The sequence below is a fragment of the Arvicanthis niloticus genome, chromosome 5, assembly GCF_011762505.2.
Source record: "Arvicanthis niloticus isolate mArvNil1 chromosome 5, mArvNil1.pat.X, whole genome shotgun sequence".
In the NCBI taxonomy this organism is placed as follows: Eukaryota; Metazoa; Chordata; class Mammalia; order Rodentia; family Muridae; genus Arvicanthis; species Arvicanthis niloticus.
This window is the reverse complement of record NC_047662.1, coordinates 40,966,722-40,984,112: the sequence shown is the minus strand read 5'-3', so window position 1 is coordinate 40,984,112 and position 17,391 is coordinate 40,966,722. Positions and strand designations below refer to the sequence as shown.

General features: G+C 41.1%; 1 protein-coding gene and 1 pseudogene across 1 annotated transcript in view; one reads left to right on the top strand and one right to left on the bottom strand.

The window, feature by feature from the left end:
- Positions 1-17,391, bottom strand: part of C5H1orf185 (chromosome 5 C1orf185 homolog) — a 53,338-nt gene that overhangs the window by 11,683 nt on the left and 24,264 nt on the right. The window contains exon 4 of the mRNA XM_076935185.1: positions 6,839-6,944. Coding sequence (XP_076791300.1) covers positions 6,839-6,944 — 106 coding nt within the window. The remainder of the gene's footprint in view (positions 1-6,838; positions 6,945-17,391) is intronic.
- LOC117709730 (small nucleolar RNA SNORA17) lies at positions 16,935-17,046 on the top strand (annotated as a pseudogene).

The following is a 17,391-nucleotide window of genomic DNA, read 5'->3' as shown; positions in this document are numbered from 1 at the left end:
GCCCCCCCCCCAAGTGTGGGGCAGTGCAATTCTGCAACATAGTGGCGCCTAACGTGGGGCTCCAGTAAGTGGGATACAGTGAAGGAATTGGAAGTGGCCATACTCAGTCCTGCACTGGAGAACCTGTCTACTGATGGAACTGGCTTGGCAGTGGCACACAATGTGAGACAGCAAAAATGAGAGACCCAGTGAGGGACGTTACTGGAAGAAGGGTCTGCCAAGAATTCAGAAGTGAAATAAAGGTGATTGCAGCGAGACCAGTAGGTTATAGTAACAAAAATGGGACAATAAATAAGTGAGCAGAAACAGATGAAAAAGGCTTTAAAGATGTGAGGAATAAATTGCAGGCTGCTCTGAGTCAAGAGAGTCAAACAGATAAATAGATAAATAGAAGGTTGCTCTAGGCAGAGAGCTGAACAGAAAGATAGTGTTAATCAGTTGTATTAGATTGACTTAACTTTCAAAATGGGTGTGATTCTTAGTTGTGTAGTTGTATTTTTCTTCTGGATAAAAGGTCAATATAAAGGTTTTTCTGGTTACTGGCTCAAGGATAGGCAGATTTGAGAAAAAAAGGTTTTTCTATGTGTTTTCTGAAGGGGTCATTAAGGTAGTAGTTATATCTTCCAGAATAATATGGATCAGACATGACAGAGGTAGGCCTCCAGAAGACTAGATTCCAGAGAATCAAACAAAATAATTATCTTGACACTAAAATTTGTTTTGGGATTTGTACATTACAGAATACACAGCCTTGGTGAATGAATCTTGTCACCTGCATGTCCACTGATGCCCTGGACTTCCAGCTGGATGCAGTTAAGGCTTATCAATTAACGCTTCCCCTCAACCCTCTTCTAATATCTCAATGCCCATATTCAGCTTGAAGAAGTTAATGAAGAGTCAGCGCCCCAATTCCCTGGACTTCGGGACTGAGGTGGTTAATATTAGGCTGTCTTTCTAGGGAAAAGTAATGGTTTCATTGGAACAGGGAGAGCTAAAATTGATTACACAGCCATAATCTATTGGTAGAAATCTGTATAATTGTTACTAAGCTGATGCAAATTCAAGGGTTTCATTGGTATAATTTCTTCTATTCAAAATTTGTGGGTACAAGGCTTAGACCTTTTACTTCTCCAACAGGGGGCTTGTGTGCTACCCTTAAAGAAGAGTGTTGCTTTTATACCAACCATTTAGGCATTCGGACTCTTGTCTCTCGGGTCCATGCTGTTTAACAAACTAATGGCTTTTGTACAACAACAGATAGACGATATTCAAATTAAACCCATACAGGTTTGTTATTACAGGCTGGAAGTAGGGGACTCTAAAACCTCTGTCATCAAGACTAATGAGGATTATCCCCTAATATAAGTGCTAAGCTGGATAGTCAATGACGGATAAGAGAACACCCCAAGACCCTTGCCCCTAACTGGGAGGCCTCACCATCCTAAGGAGCTCAACCAATGGCTGTTGAGTATCCAAAGACAGGAAAGGGAGGCTGGAGTCATTTGTTCCCACCTAAGGCAAGCACGGTTTCTGTAAGTTTTCCCAGCCTTCCCTTTTGAAAAAAATGTAAAAAGGGGGACCTGTTGGGAGCCGACTCCTAGCAGAAAGCAGCTATCATCTTTGCAGCCATCTCAGGCCATATACCCAGATAAGAGACTTGTTTTCAACAGCCTACAACAGCTGAGCACACTCTGATAAACATCTTGCTTTTCCCACATATCTTGTTTTGTTGTTTAGTGCCCCCAGCTGCAAGGTGCACATGGTAAAGTGCCTTCAGCTGTGTTCCCCTGCTTCCGCTTATAAATACCCAGGATTTCCTTGCAAAGAAGGAGAAAGGAGACTAGGGACTTGAACACACACCCTGTCTTGTCTCCATTCTTTATGTCTCTTCCGATCCATCCCCACTCTCTTTCTTGCTAGACCCTGACCTGCAGACTGGAGCAGCAGCTCAGGACACAGTGGCCCCCAAGCTGGTCAGTGTGGGCCTGGACAACAGGAAGAGTGAATCTTAATGTGGTATGAATGTTAACAACTTGTCGACATAAGTTCTTCAGTTGTAACCTTCTCCAAACAGTAAAATGGTAGCCGTTTATTTTTCCAGAGGTAATAGAAAACTTCCAAGTTAATTTGAGAGTTCATCATATTGGATTCCTTCATAAGATATGAACAACTAAGATCCAGTCACTCACTGAATTCCATTCACTAAACAAATGTTTAGCCTATATGTCAGAAATGTTGAATGTTGAATGTTTAAAGAGTATGTTGGAGGCAGGGCCCATAGCCACCACCTTCATGACCTATCACATAGTTGTTAAGTACTAATAAAGACAGATATTACAATAAATAGAAAATATGACCATGGAAAATATGTGCCAATGAGGAAAGTCACCAGGCACTGTGTGTGGGTTGGTATAAAGGGAGGCAATCTGGCTAGAGAGGTCAGTGAAGGGTTTCTTGAGGAAAAGGTGGTTGAATTAGGCTGCTAAAAAATAAAGTTGTATAAAATTTAGTAGAAATGGGGAGATGTGGGAGGGATGTTATTCTAGAAGGATGGAATATCAAACACAAAGAGTTCCACCATGTAAAAGGAACACAAAAAGCAAGACAGAAAGTAGGTCATGGGATGGAGTGTGCAGATCATGTGGGGCCTTAAAAGATATGGCACCTGGCTTCATCCCCAAGCCAATGGGAGGTCCTTTGAAAAACAGTGGTCACAGAAGAGACGAATGGGGTGATCTGAGGAGGTTTGCATTTGGAAAATGTATGGCTGAGGTGTGGCAAAGAGAGTAAACGAGCTTACTCCTGATGGCAGGGGTCAGCTTTGAACCGCTACAGTAGTCCACGTGAAGGACAATGAGGACTTGGAGAGGGTGGCATCAGTGGTTAGAGAGATGAAATTGATATGAGTGATTTAGGAGGAAAAAGTAGAATCGGTGATCGTCCAAGTGTGTTAGGGGAAGGAAGAGGGAGCTAACAAGTGTGTCGTCTACGTTGAGAAGAAAAACAGTCCTGTGACTCCTGTTCTGACTTGCATCTAAAATGTCACCCACAAACCCATGCTGTGATCATGTGCTGCTTAGATGACAGTGCAACCTGGGGGAGGTGGGACCTGTAAGAGGTGAGTTTGATAGCTTTCTTCTTTCCCATTGACAGTACTGAGGAGCCTCTGCCACACATTCCTGAATCTATGAATGTGGCCATGCCTTTGTCCCTGTGACAGACTGAAATCTCCTGAAACCAGGAGCCAAAACAAGTCTTTCCTCCCTTAGCTTATGGTGTCAAATATCTTAGTCACTGTGCTATAAAAGCACCTAATAAAATTCTATGTGCTCAAGCTACTACTATTCCCTTTACCAGTTTTACACACGCACACGCACACATGCACACACATGCATGCACACACGCATGCATGCTCGCTCGCACACAGGCATACTCCTTTTGAGAGAGACAGCTATTCTTTTCTCCATTTTTCTCACACCTCATTGTTCTCAAGGATCAGCCTCCAAACATCATTGCACCAGCATTTCATGAAGGTTAAATGACCTCCATCTCCCCAAATCAAAGCCACCTCTCTGTCCTCCTCTTCTTCCTCAACTTCAGACATCAGTAGAACTGGCTCTCACCTTTTTCTTCTGACATTTCTCACCCAGTTCTATGACTTTAGATTCACTACATCTTCTCTTCCATCCTGGCTTCTCAGCTTACACTGGCACAGCCAACTGTAAAGTCCATTTTGGACTTTAGGCTTTTAAACTCACACTGAACACACAGCTTCTAGTTTATCATCTCTCCCTCCAAATTGATCACCATTAAGATAATTTTTCCATCTCAGAAAATGGCACAACCAGTCAGCTGCTCGTGATAAAGTCCTAGTTGTCAGCCTTAGTCCTGTCACCTCTCTCTTCTCTCCTGACTTCATGTGCTCTTTCTATCAAGTCCCCACTGCACCTGTAAGACATCGCAGGTCCAGCCCCTTCTTTTCATTTCCTCTGGTCACACTAGTTCAAAACATCCTCCCCTCTCTCCGTGGATGAAAGCTAGGCATCTCATTTGCCTGTCTCCTTTCTAGTTGCTCCATTAAAGCCAGGCTTCACAGAGAAACATCTTTTGGAAATATAGGCCAGAACAGACATACATTCTTATTAGGAGTGCACACTCACTTTTATCAGCAGTCTCTTAAAATGTGCTGGGTGTTGTTGGCACATCCCAGCACTTGGCAGAAGCAGGAGGATCTCTGTAGGTTCAAAGCTAGCCTGGTCTACATAGTGAGTTACAGCCTAGTCAGGGCAACATAGTAAAACTCCATGTAAACAAACAGACAAACAAACAAACAAAAGCAATTATGTGATCTAACATGTCTGTCTCAGATATTTACTTAGCAGAAAAACTGACCATCATTGCTCTTTTTTTTCTTTCTTTCCTTTGTTTTTAAATTAGACAGCCTCAAATGCACTATGTTCTGCAGACCAGCCTTCAGCTTCTGATCCACCTGCCTCATCCTCCCAAGTGTCGAGAGAAATGAATTATCATATTCAATTTTTTTGAGGTAGAGTCTCAATGTGTAGCTCAGGCTAGCCAAGCCTCTTCATTCTCTTGCCATAGCCTCCCAAGTATTACAAACACATGCCATGCCCATCAAGCTTGGTTATAGTTTTTAAGTTGGGTATAATATTGCTTGTACTACATGTTGCTAAATCTAGATGAAACTGTATATAAAGTAGTTAGAGCAGTGCCTAGCATATCGTAAATATTCAGTATCTGAATGAGAAAGCTATTCTCACTAAACACCTCACAATGGCACAAAAAATAAAATCAACTCCCTATAATATAGCCTACTAACTCCTATGGACTCTTTAATTTCAAAATTACTTTTCTTTCTCCGTACTAATTATTGACATTGAACTTTCTGATAACTGGATAATGCCATGATCATGCCCCCTTTTGGGGTCTTGGTGTTTGCTACCGCTTCAGCTTAGAAAGCTTTATTTTTTAAAAAATTGTATTTATAAACTTTTTATTTTGTGTGTGTGTGTGTGTGTGTGTGTGTGTGTGTGTGCGCTCATGCATGCATGCTTGTGTGTGCATGTGTCATGGAGTGCAATGCACAAACGGTAGTCAGAGAACAAGCCATGGGTGTCATGGTGTCACTTGTCTCCTTTCACCAGGCTGCCATGTTGAGGGCTACTATGTGCAAGGCTATTTTTTTGGCCCTTAAAAATTTTTACACAAGGCATTCAAGAAGTCTTATTCTTTTAACTCTAGTCTCAGATTGAACAGAGTCCTTGTACAGTCCTTCCTTGTCTACTTGTGTTTTCTTATCATCTGTTTCCTGTCAAGTCTAGAGAACAAGAATATTTGCTGCCTTGTTCCCAGTTGTATCCTCAATTCCAATAACAGTAGAAGATAGCCAACAAATACTTTCCTTTATTATTCATGTTTTGTTGTGCATTTATTAAATATTTGCTGAAATAATGAACAAATGAATACTTTCTAACTTATTCATGGCAGAGAGAGAGCTATTGAAGCTTATAAGCCCACCAAGAGAAAACGTAGGAAGGTGAACTTAGATTTTCTATTTTTGAAAATACCAGAATGCAAATTCTGAGCAGATTAAGTAAATAGAAACACAAAATTTTAGAGTTGAAAAGAAGGGGTCAGCCAAACCCTGACACAATTGCTGATGCCAAGAAGTGCTTGCTCACAGGAGCCTGGTATGGCTGTTTCCTGAGAGGCTCTGCCAGCACCTGACTAATACAGATGCAGATACTCACAGTCAACCATTGGACTGAGCCTGGGGACCCCAATGGAAGAGCTAGGGGAAGGACTGAAGAAGCTAAAAGAGATTGCAACCCCATAGGAAGAACAATATCAACTAACTGGAACACCCAGAGCTCCCAGGGACTAAACCACCAACCAAAGAGTATACATGGAGGGATCCATGGCTCCAGATACTAAGTAGCAGAGGATGGCCTTATCTGGCATCAATAGGAGGGGAGGTCCTTAGTCCTGTGGAGGCTTGATGCCTCAGTGTAGGGGGACGCTAGAGCGGTTGAGGTGGGAATAGGTGGGTGGGTGGTGGGATGGGATGGAAGAGTTGTGGAGGGGAAACTGGGGAGGAGGATATCGTTTGAAACCTAAACAAATAAAATGATTTAAAAAAAATATTAAAAGGAAAAAAGGTGTCAACTGATCTTTTGTGTGTTTCTGAAGGGAGAACACTTTCAGACCATGTCAGGGGATTTTGTCAGTTCTCTTAAATGACTAAAGAAAGGAGCCATTCATGCCTTAACCTCCTTCAGTCATGCCTTAACCTCCAAACCAGAAGGTAACCCCTGATTTCTAGTGTTAGATTACAACCAGACCCATGTCTTCCATGTAAAATAGGATTTGTTATTCCTCAGGTTTTCAACACACAGACTGCTGTGTATCTCTCTAGCTCAGCAGTTCTCAGCCTGTGGGTTGCTCCCTCTCCCCATTAGGGGTCACATGACCCTTTCACAGAGGTCACATATCAGATATCCTTCATATCAGACATTTATATTTCAATTCATAAAGCAGCAAAATTATAGTTTTGAAGCAGCAACAGCAATAACTTTATGGTTGGGGGCCAGCACAGCATGAGGAGCTATATGAAAGGGTCACAGTATTAGGAAGGGTGAGAACCACTGATCCATCCTTCTTACACAGAAAGCCTTTTCCAACCAAAGGGTCTCCAACCAAACCCTAGATTATAGAATTAATTCTATCATAGTTATTTAAGTCTAACAGCTATTTAAAAAAGTCTTCCATCGAATTTTTAACAACAAAAAACATAGACAAACTTTCTAATAAGCCTTACCTTCGTTTGTAAATCAGGAACCACAAAGCAGATGCCAAAGCAAAAAATCCGATTCCCAGACTAACAGCACCAGCAGCCAGAAAGTAGGTTAAATGATTAAAGAAACCTATAGAAATACATGGTAAAAGATCATTTCATGCACACATCTTTACTCACTAGGTAAATTAATGATGTAATGTTTACAATGAGATAACATGTGACATTAAGACTGACCAAGAAATCGAGAAGCCCAGATTTTAGTCCTATACTGCCCAAATAAATGGGAAGACCCAGAGTTAGAGAACAATACAGGACACATCATAAATAGAATTGGGAAAACCCATAGGCATCTCACTGTAGAAACAGAAAAATTGAAGACCATGTAAAAGAAGTAACGGAACCAAAACTGTGCAGTAATTCAGGCCACTGTTCTGATTTTTTCTTTTTCTTTTTCTTTTTTTTGCTAGCAAACATCTCAATGTATTTATAAAAAAAATAAGAATTAAGAAATTATGATGTAAGTAGAGTGAACTCTGATATGCAAGCATAAGGCAAACTGCAGAAAGCTTTCATAGATCAACCTAGGTTTTTAACAACAGAGGGATGTGGGTGCTCGTGTGTGTGTGTGTGTCTGTGTGTGTTTGTGTGTGTGTGTGTGTCTGTGTGTGTATAGTCACAAACACTCAGTGAAACTTTTCTAAGGCATTAAGAAGAGAAAAGCTATGTCATATACAGGAAAATGGATGCAAATGGAGATAGACATATTGAGTGAATTAAGCTGGGTCAGAAAGACAAACATCATGCTTTCTCTCATTCATGACTCCTGTGTATGGAGACACCAAATCATGTATATAGAAGTGAAGCTATCTAGGAAAACAGAGGAACTAGTGGGTGGGGGGAGATGACAAAAGGGGATAGAGAGCCATGGGGAATATGCTCAACAAGCAATATTTACTCAAGTGGTAATTTTAAATTTCATTTTTATTTTATGTGTATAGGTGTTTTGCCTGCATGTATGTCTGTGTACCACTTGTGTGCCTTGTGCTTGCAGAAGCTAGAAGAAGGCACTGGATCCCTTGAAACTGGGATGGTTGTGAGCCACCATGTGGGTGCCAGGGATCAAGTCTAGGTCCTTGAAAAGAGCAGCCAGTGCTCTTGAGTGCTAAGCCACCTCTCTGCTCCCATTATTTGTGTGTTTGTTTATTTCAAAAGACTTCTTTAGTACCATGGGTTTTTTGTTTTGTTTTTAAATTTTCTAAGTGATTAATAGCTTCAAGATAGTGCCTCTCATATTGTAGCTTACTGAGTTTGAAAATATCTACATTCAACCAGGCATTGGTGGTGTACACCTTTAATCCCAGCACTGAGGAGGCAGTGGCTAGAGGATTTCTGTGAGTTGGAGGCCAGCCTGGTCTACAAAGTGAGTTCCAGAACGGCCAGGGATATACAGAGAAAACTTTCTCAAAAAGTAAACAAACAAACAAAACAAAACAAAATAAATCTACATTCTAGAATTATTGATATGGAAATTTTACTATAAGGCTATTTATCAAAGTGATATTTTAGACACAAAAAGACTATAAATGTCCCAAATTAGAAAGTTATTAAATAAATTATGTGTGAGAAATAGTGTTAAACTTGAGTACAGACTTCCTCAGTATCATCACTGTAGAGCTTTTGGATTGCATACTTTTTTAAAAAAAAAGAAAGGATATTTCTTAGCTGGGCAGTGGGAGTGCATACTTTTAATCCCAGCACGAGGGAGGCTGAGGCAAGTGGAACTCTGTGAGTTCAAGGCCAGCCTGGTCTACAGAGAGAATTCCAGGACTCTGACAGAAACAAATAAGCAAGCAAACAGACAAGAAGAGATTTCTTGTGGGCTGGAGAGGTGGTCCAGTTGTGAAAAGTACTTGCTGCCCTTCCAGAAGACCTGAACTGGCTCCCAGCACTCTCACCAGGCAGCTCACAGCTGTCTGCAACTCCAGTTCTCAAGGATCCCACACATCTGGATCTGCTACACCTCTGAAGATTCCTGTCCTCACATGCACGTGCTCTCAAATAGACACACACATGTCTAAATAGAAAAATAAAAATAAACCTTTAAACATATTACTTCTTTTAAGGCATGCTATTAATCCCAGAACTCAGGAGGCAGAGGCAGGCCAATCTCTGTGAGTTTGAGACCAGTCTGCTTTACATGGTGCATACCAGGACATCCAAGGTTATATATATATGGAGACACTGTCTCAAAAAAAAATAAAAGAAAAAATGTTAAGTCTAGATTTCTCTCTTTATTACTTTCTCTCTTTTTCTTTTGGTGATGGGGTTCTCAAAGAACAAATTAAAATATTATAATTAAAATAAAAATGAATAAGAAGTAGTTTTAGTATACTGAAAATGAAGATAACACCAGAAACTTAAAAAAGCAAGGAAATGGCTACATGGCCAATAATCATGTATAAACTTTACTAATTATAAATGTAGTATGAATTAAACCACAAATAAAATGTCATGAACACTACATCCAATATATTAAGGGGAAAATGAAAAAGACAAAATATGGACTGTTGACAAGGGAGTAGGAATCTGAAGTTACTTCCACTGCTGTTGGGAATACATTTGGGAGAAGCTCTGGGAAAGTGGCTCCACTATAGCTGGACATATGGATACTCTATAGTTCAGCAATTCAACCAATGACACACATGCAACTCAAGTCCACATACATGTTAATGAAACATGTAGCAGAGGGTTTACAGAAGTGTGGTTTGAGGCAGCTCATCATTTGAAAAATGCACAAAAGCCCATCAGAGGTTGAATGGATAATTTTAAAAGCAGACTTGATGAAAAGAGACAAGAATGAACTACAACCATGTACAACAAGATGTACAATCAATGGGAAAAGAGTGAACAATAACCATGTACAACAAGATAAATTTCACAGATAAAATGTTGGGCAAAGGGGCTGGAGGAATGGCTCAGCGGTTAAGAGCATGGACTGCTCTTCCAAAAGTCCTGAGTTCAATTCCCAGCAACCACATAGTGGCTCACAACCATCTATAATGGGTTCTTATGCTCTGTGTACTCACATGTATTAAATAAATAAATCTTTTTTAAAAAAATGTTGGGCAAAAGCAGACATTCAACACAGATCTCGAGGGAAGTATAGTAATGCTGCATATGCCGTTTCTTGGCTTAGGTGTAGACACGTGTGCAGACACATGTGTACTGAGACTTCAGCAACCCCAGCACATGATACTTAGCAATACATCAAATTTATGATGGCCATCATCTCTGGGTGAACAGGACTATGGTAAAAATACAAACTGACTTAATGTTCCATTCTTAAGATACAAGGCTAAGATGACAAAAAAATGCTCATTTTGCAGACTGTGTGGGTATTTGTTATTGTCCTTTTTTTCTACTTCATTCTTTTAAATTTTCCCTACTATTCAAACATTGTAAAAAATAGTGTTCTAAATTTTAAAACAAAAAAAGAAGAAAAATGAAAAACAAATAAGGAAAAGCATCAGTGGGCTGTCATGGGGCACAGGCTTATACAAACTTTTCTACTTTATCCAATTTTTCCTGTGCAAGAGTGCCTGCCTCACATAAGTCCTGGGGTAGTCTCCAGCAACAGAAAAAAAAATCAAGACTCAGGGAAAGAGTAACAAAATCAACAATCTTATATTATCATATTAAAAATTAACGTATAAAAATGAAGAACACAGAAAAGTTGAAATAAAAAAGTGCTGCCAGTAATGAATGCAAATGTATTTAAAGCTTACTTAAAATAATGAATACTGGAAAAGTGATTTCTAAAAGTGAGTCAAGAAGTGACAGAGCTTCCTGTGCTGACAGTGCCCCAACCAACAGTAACTGTTCCTAAGACCTGCAGGACTTTCTGCAAGAGATGTGTGTGTAGTACCAGCCCCACAAAGCAACACAGCACAAGAAGGACAAGGATTCTTTGTATGCCCTGGAAAAGGCGTTATGGGTGGAAACAGAATGACTATAATGGCAGACAAACATTGTTTCTGTGAAAAGGGTAAACCTACTGAGAAGATTGTGCTGAGCCTAACTGCAGATGAAGAGAGCACTGGCTAGTAAGAGAGAGCACTGAGAGATGCGAGCATTGTAAACAGAAGCGATAGGAGAAAGGGCCTTGTCATGCAGTTCTCAGTTGATTTTGTTATGAAGACAGCTTTTACTCAAATTATAAAGAAAGGAGATTAAAAAGAAAGGCAGAGAAGGGGGAGGGAGGGAGGAGAAAGAGAAGAAAGGAAGAGAGAGAGAGAGAGAGAGAGAGAGAGAGAGAGAGAGAGAGAGGAAACTGACCCAAGGGAACTCAAATTCATTACATTGAATCAGCAGTTACAAAAATTTTCCCCCAAAGAAATTGGTGGTCCCCAAAATGTTACAATTTCTACTGTATACCCATGATGCTAGCTAGTATTCCTTAGCTTCAAGTTCATCCAGAGAACAGAGAGAGATTTCTGGCTGTTCCTCCAAACACATTTTCTTCTTTGTAGGCAAAACACTGTCTCACCATTAGATGAAGCCATGTGACAGAGTTCTGACCAATGAAATCTGAGAGCAATGATGTCATAAAAGCCTTCTGAAGTTCTTTCTTCCGGACTGTGGGGGGATGAAGGTGATCCCCAAGGAAACTGTGGAAGTCCCTGGTTGATGGCATCCATCTACTGCATCTAATTGACATCATAGAAAGTTCATTCTCACGAGAGCTCACATTCTTTGTAAGGGTGCCTTCTGTATTCTCCAACATGAGAAACAATTGGAAACTAGCAAACTTAAAAATGATACAGTTTGAAACAACCCCCTCCCAAAATAAGAAATCACAAGGAGATACAGAAAAATATTTTTAATGAGATTAATGAAATATGATGTCAAGGTTTGTGAGGTACCATGCAAGCAAAACTCAGAGACTAGAATTGACTTTTCCCCTCCCCCATAAGGAAGAAACTCTCTAGATGTCTAAAATTATTGATGCCAAACATAGTGGCTCATACCTTAAATCTTAGAACATGAGAGGCAGAGGTAGGTGGATCTTTCTGTGTTCAAGGCCAGTCTGGTCTACATAGTAAGTTCCAGGACAACTAGGTCTACATTGAGAGACACTGTCACAAAACAAACAAAATGTTTCTCCATTAGTATAGATTTTTTTTTTTTTTGAAAAGACCAAAGTTTTATTCTTAGTAAATTATAGCTCCGGATTCCACAGTCTAGAAGCTCATGTGAAAGAGGCTCTAAAAATAAATCATGGTTTCTCTCCTTTTCTTTCTCTCTTTTTCTTTTTTTGACAGGGTTTCTCTGTATAGCCCTGGCTGTCCTGGAACTCACTCTGTAGACCAGACTGGCCTCGAACTCAGAAATCCGCCTGCCTCTGCCTCCCAAGTGCTGGGATTAAAGGTGTGTGCTACCACTACCCGGCTCCCCCCCCCCACCTTTTTTTCTTTTCTGCACAGTATTTCTGCGTAGTCCTAGCATAGAACTCAGAGATCTGCTTGCCTCCGTTTCCCCAGTGTTTTTAATGTGAATGAACTCACATGAATTATATAGACATTTAATGAGCTCCTTCTGCTGGTCACTGTGAATATTCTTTCTTTCTTGATAATGTGTTCAATGCCATCTACTTACCGTTTCTAATTTTAGAAATATTTATCTCATACTTTCAAATATACCTTTGCTATTAGTCTTTGTTTGTTTGAGACAGTGTCTCACTGTGAAGTTCTAGTTGGCTTGCAACTTACCATGTAGACAAGGCTGACCTCTAAATTACAGAGATCCATTTGATGTCCACTTGACTTTGACTCAAGAGTGCTGGGATTAAAGGTGTTTTCCACCAGCCCTGGTTAGAATTTTTTTTTTTTTTTTTTTTTTTTTGGTTTTTTTGAGACAGGGTTACTCTGTATAGCCCTGGCTATCCTGGAACTCACTCTGTAGACCAGGCTGGCCTCAAACTCAGAAATCCACCTGCCTCTGCCTCCCAAGTGCTGGGATTAAAGGTGTGTGCCACCACTGCCTGGCTCATGTGCGCCAAAGTGTACGTATGTATACCATGTGTGTGCAGGTGCCTACAAGCCAGAAGAGGGTGTCAGCTCCCCTGGAGCTGGAGTTACAGGTGGTTGTGAGCCACAGGCAGGTTGTGGATATAGGGAATCAAACCCAGGTCCTCTTGCAAAAACAGCAAGTGTCTTACCTCTGAGCCTCTCTCCTGCCCCCAAATTCTATAAATCTTATAGTTACATTGACTGGGTAAAAATTTAGTACCCATATAGTACAAGGAAATATTTGAACCTTCCTTCTTAAAGTCATTCTTTAATAACTCGAGACAGCCTTTGCCTGAACTTATAGGCGGCACTAAGATTTTTATTGGGAATGTATTTTTCCAGTTTACCAAATTGTTCCTCAATAAAGTTCTTCATGAAAAATAAAAACTTTTTTCAACAAGAAGAATGTGTTGGCTGGACATTATGGTCCAGGCCTTTAGTCCCATCCCAGCACTTAAGAGGCAGAGGAAGTCAGGCTTCTGTGAGTTCAAGGCCAGCCTTGTGAGTTCCAGGTGAGTCAGGACTACATAGTGAAATCCTGTCTCTAAATGAGAAGGAGGAAGAGGAAGAAAAAGAGGAAGAGGAGGAGGAGGAGGAAGAGGAGGAAGAGGTTGACATGTTTCCTTTCACATTTTGCCGTGTAGGCTGAGTTAAGTTTTACTTTAAAAATCATTTATTATGTAGATTTTCCTATTTTTATAAAATATGTTGTCAGTATTACATCTTGACTTATTACTGTATTTTTAAATGTCTTCTTTAAGTTTGGTTATATTCCAGATATAAAGAGAATCACTGACTGCGGAGATGGCTCAGCTGATAAGGTGCTCACTACAAAAACCAGAAGGACCTGGATTTGGAGTTCAGCATCCATATAAAAAGTAGAATTCTGCAGTATGCACCTGAAGTTCCAGCACTGTGGTGGCAGAGACACGGGAATCCCCAGGGCTTGCTAGCTAGCTGTCCTAGCTGACAAACAAGCTCCAGGTTCAATGAGAGACTCTATCTCAAAAATTAAGGCAGATACAAATTGAGGAAGATATTCTACATCAACATCCGTCCTCCACGTGCACTTGTGGGTGCACACATGTGCACACACACACAAACACACACACACAAACACACGCACACACACACACACACACACACACCTGCACTCACATATGCAGACAAAGAAACATCTATGTACACATACAACTGTGCAAAGAATATCATGTGTTAGAGACAACATTCTGGGCTTTCCACCCTAAGCCAGAAAAAAGAGCTTAATATTTTATTATGACCAAATCAATATTTATACTTATAGAAAATACTTTACATTTTCCAAATGGACAATGTAAGTAGTTTCCTTCTACAGATCGATGTTTTCAGTTGTAATCTGGGTAGTTAATTTTGTCCAAAGGCATCAATCTAGACATGACATTAAATTTCAGTACAAACAAGTCTTATAATGTATGCCAAGACAAAACAACAACTCTGCCATAAAATGAAAGTCTGGACGAAACCAAAATATTCTACTTTCAGTAATCAAAAACACTAAGTGCAATAAACAAAAAGAATAAAGAGAAGTTTCTCTGGCCAAAAGAAAATGTAGCTGTCATTGGAGATCCTCCAGAGAGTCAGTCTCTCTCTCTCTCTCTCTCTCTCTCTCTCTCTCTCTCTCTCTCTCTCTGCTAGAAGCCACTTAAATCTTAGTGGAAAATGTACTGAGCTGTCTTCTAATTCTGCATCTTGACCTCAGGGAGACACAAGAAAGAGGACTGCAGCTAATGAGTTAAAACATTTTAAATCTACAAAGTTATTAAATATTTGTTATTAATCCTGTGAGAATAAAAGCCAACTTTCTTAATTCTCAAACTAGAACATCCACTTTATTACTTGTGCATGTTCCACATAAAATATACTTAACTCCTTTGAGAAATAATGAGTGACTTTGTATCTTTGCCAGAACCTTGTCTTATACTGATTGCTGTCTGACCCCCTGGAGTCAGTGTGGGCAAATGAAATCTGAAATATTAACTATGCAATAAGTAAACATTACAAGTAGTAAGTGACCCTCTAGAAAGTATATTAGCATAGTATAGTAGATTTCTTTCTCTAAAGAAATGCCTCTGGGGGTGTAGAGAAGATGGTGGATTCAAGACACCCAAAACTTTCCTATGCCTCCAGAAATCTGAAATAAAATCTCGGGTTCATGAGTACTGGGAGGTGTGGATGGCACAGAAAGACAAGGAAGGGTGGTGGTAAACAGTAGGCAGAGAAGAGATAAAAATCAAGAAGTATTGGACTTTCGATTTATAAAAAAAAAAATGGTGGTAACAGCACTGGGCAAAATAGTAGGGGAATGAAGGAAACAGGGCAGACATCTGTAAGCTCCATGGGCACCAGCTGGCAGTACTGCAGAGCTGCAGAGTAAAAAGGGGCATTAAACCATGTGCAGCAAACACACCGGAGAGGGAGGCCCTGCACCTCCCAGCTTGCCTGCTACTGCTGTGGAAGAGGGATCATTCTAGAAGTCTTGCGTTCATGTCTTTCATTCAGGGAAAGCACAAGGCCAATAGCTCCCTGACCCCCAGCTAAATGAGTGAGCACTCTGAGAGCCTGGGAGCAACTAGTACTCTGATACACACACACACACACACACACACAGAGAGAGAGAGAGAGAGAGAGAGAGGGAGACAGAGAGAGAGAGACAGAGAGAGACAGAGACAGAGAGAGAGACAGAGACAGACAGAGAGACAGACAGAAAGACAGACACAGACAGAGACAGACAGAGAGACAGAGACAGACAGATCTACTTGGGTTAAAAATATGAGTCTTTCTGAACAAGGAATCTGGAGGTGACTGTATGAGAGTAACTGTTGTTCAAATTCTGGTAGAAAGAGAGATCATAGTGTGTACTAGTAGCTGCATAGGGCAGAGAGCTTCGTGGCCAGGGCACACAGGACCTCTTGACCCTCTGGCACACATAGCTTTGGTCTTACTTCTTTTTGTATTCTCAGAGGGCCAGAGAGACTTGGTAGTAAGTAGCTGCTGCTTTGAGATTTCTTGTGCCAAACCCACTTGTGCTGGTGGGAGGGGGCATCCAGGAAGGGGGTTGGGTAATGTGATCCTTAGTCTCAGTGGTGGGAGCAGTGGAGGGGAGCTCCTGTGTGCTCCATGTCAGCAGGTCTGCACACAGAAAAACACTCACAGGAATTCAGCCTGGAAACCAGCATGGTGGGATGGTCCTGGAGGGGGCAGAGCTTTATCTGCAAATGACCCTTAGTGGTGTAGTCTATTTGGACATCAGAGAGAAAACAGCTGCTCCCCACTCCCAGGAAAATACTTACAGACAAGCCTGGGGTGGGGATGGGGACAAAGAATTTCTACCCTCTTTCTCTTCAGAAAAGAGTTTGTCTAAAGTTTTTCTAATTATTTCTACCATCACCCCAGATGATTATCTCTTTATCCTTTTGTTACATTTATTTATTTTATTAAAAAATATTTTTTGACTTATTAGAGTGACTTTTATATTCATGAGGTTTTACCTGAATGTGTTTATGTGTACTCTGAGTATGTCTGGTGCCAGAGGTCAGAAGAGGGTTTCAGATCCCCCGGGACTGGAGTAACAGAGGGTTTTGAGCTGCCACGAGGGTGCTGGGAATCAAAAGCAGTTGAGAACATTGGCTATTCCTCCAGAGGACCCACATTCAATTCCCCTAGCACCTGTATGGCAGCCGGCAACCATCTAACTCTAGTTCCCAGAGATATAATGCCCTCTACTGGCTTCCATGAGCACTGCAAGAGCATCATGCATTGTGCAGACAAAATACCCATATACATAAAGAGAAACAAGAAATTCTTTTTAAAAAAGAGTTAGGTGAGGTGTGGCAAGGTGCTTCAGTTGGTAAATAAGCTTGCTTCATGTACTTCCCATATCATATACACACACACACAATAATAATAATAATTTTCTTTTAAGAGCTAGATGGGAAACCCAACAATATACCTGAGTGATTCAGTAAGAAAATTGAGATTCTGGGTAACACCTTCTAAAAGTTTTAGAAATGTCTGCCCCTAAAGGCACTGCAGGCGTGCAGTAGGCGGCAGAGAGGAGAAAGGCTATGTTGAGCTCAGTGTTCTGACCTGTGAGCACCTGGATGATTAGCAGCCTCTAACACTCCCTGAAAAACAGGAGCCTGAGATGACCACAAGTCAGGTGCCAGGGGCCCAGACAGGGAGCTAGCCTAAGATGACCCCCAGTTCAGCTCCAGGCAGGCCTGGAAGGGTTCCCAGGGCAGGAAGTGAGCCAGAGACTAGAAGAACCCCCACCTGGGACTGCTGGACCCAGGCAAGGAGTGAGTCTTAGTCAGATGACCCCAGCATGGGGCCATGCGGGCTGGCCAGGAGAGGAGTGAGCCCAAGGTGACCACCAGTCTAGACAAGGAGCTAGCCTGAGATGACCCGTACTGTGCAGGCCTGTGGAGGGCAGGCCATGTCAGGGATGAGCACTGCCAGGTACCATGA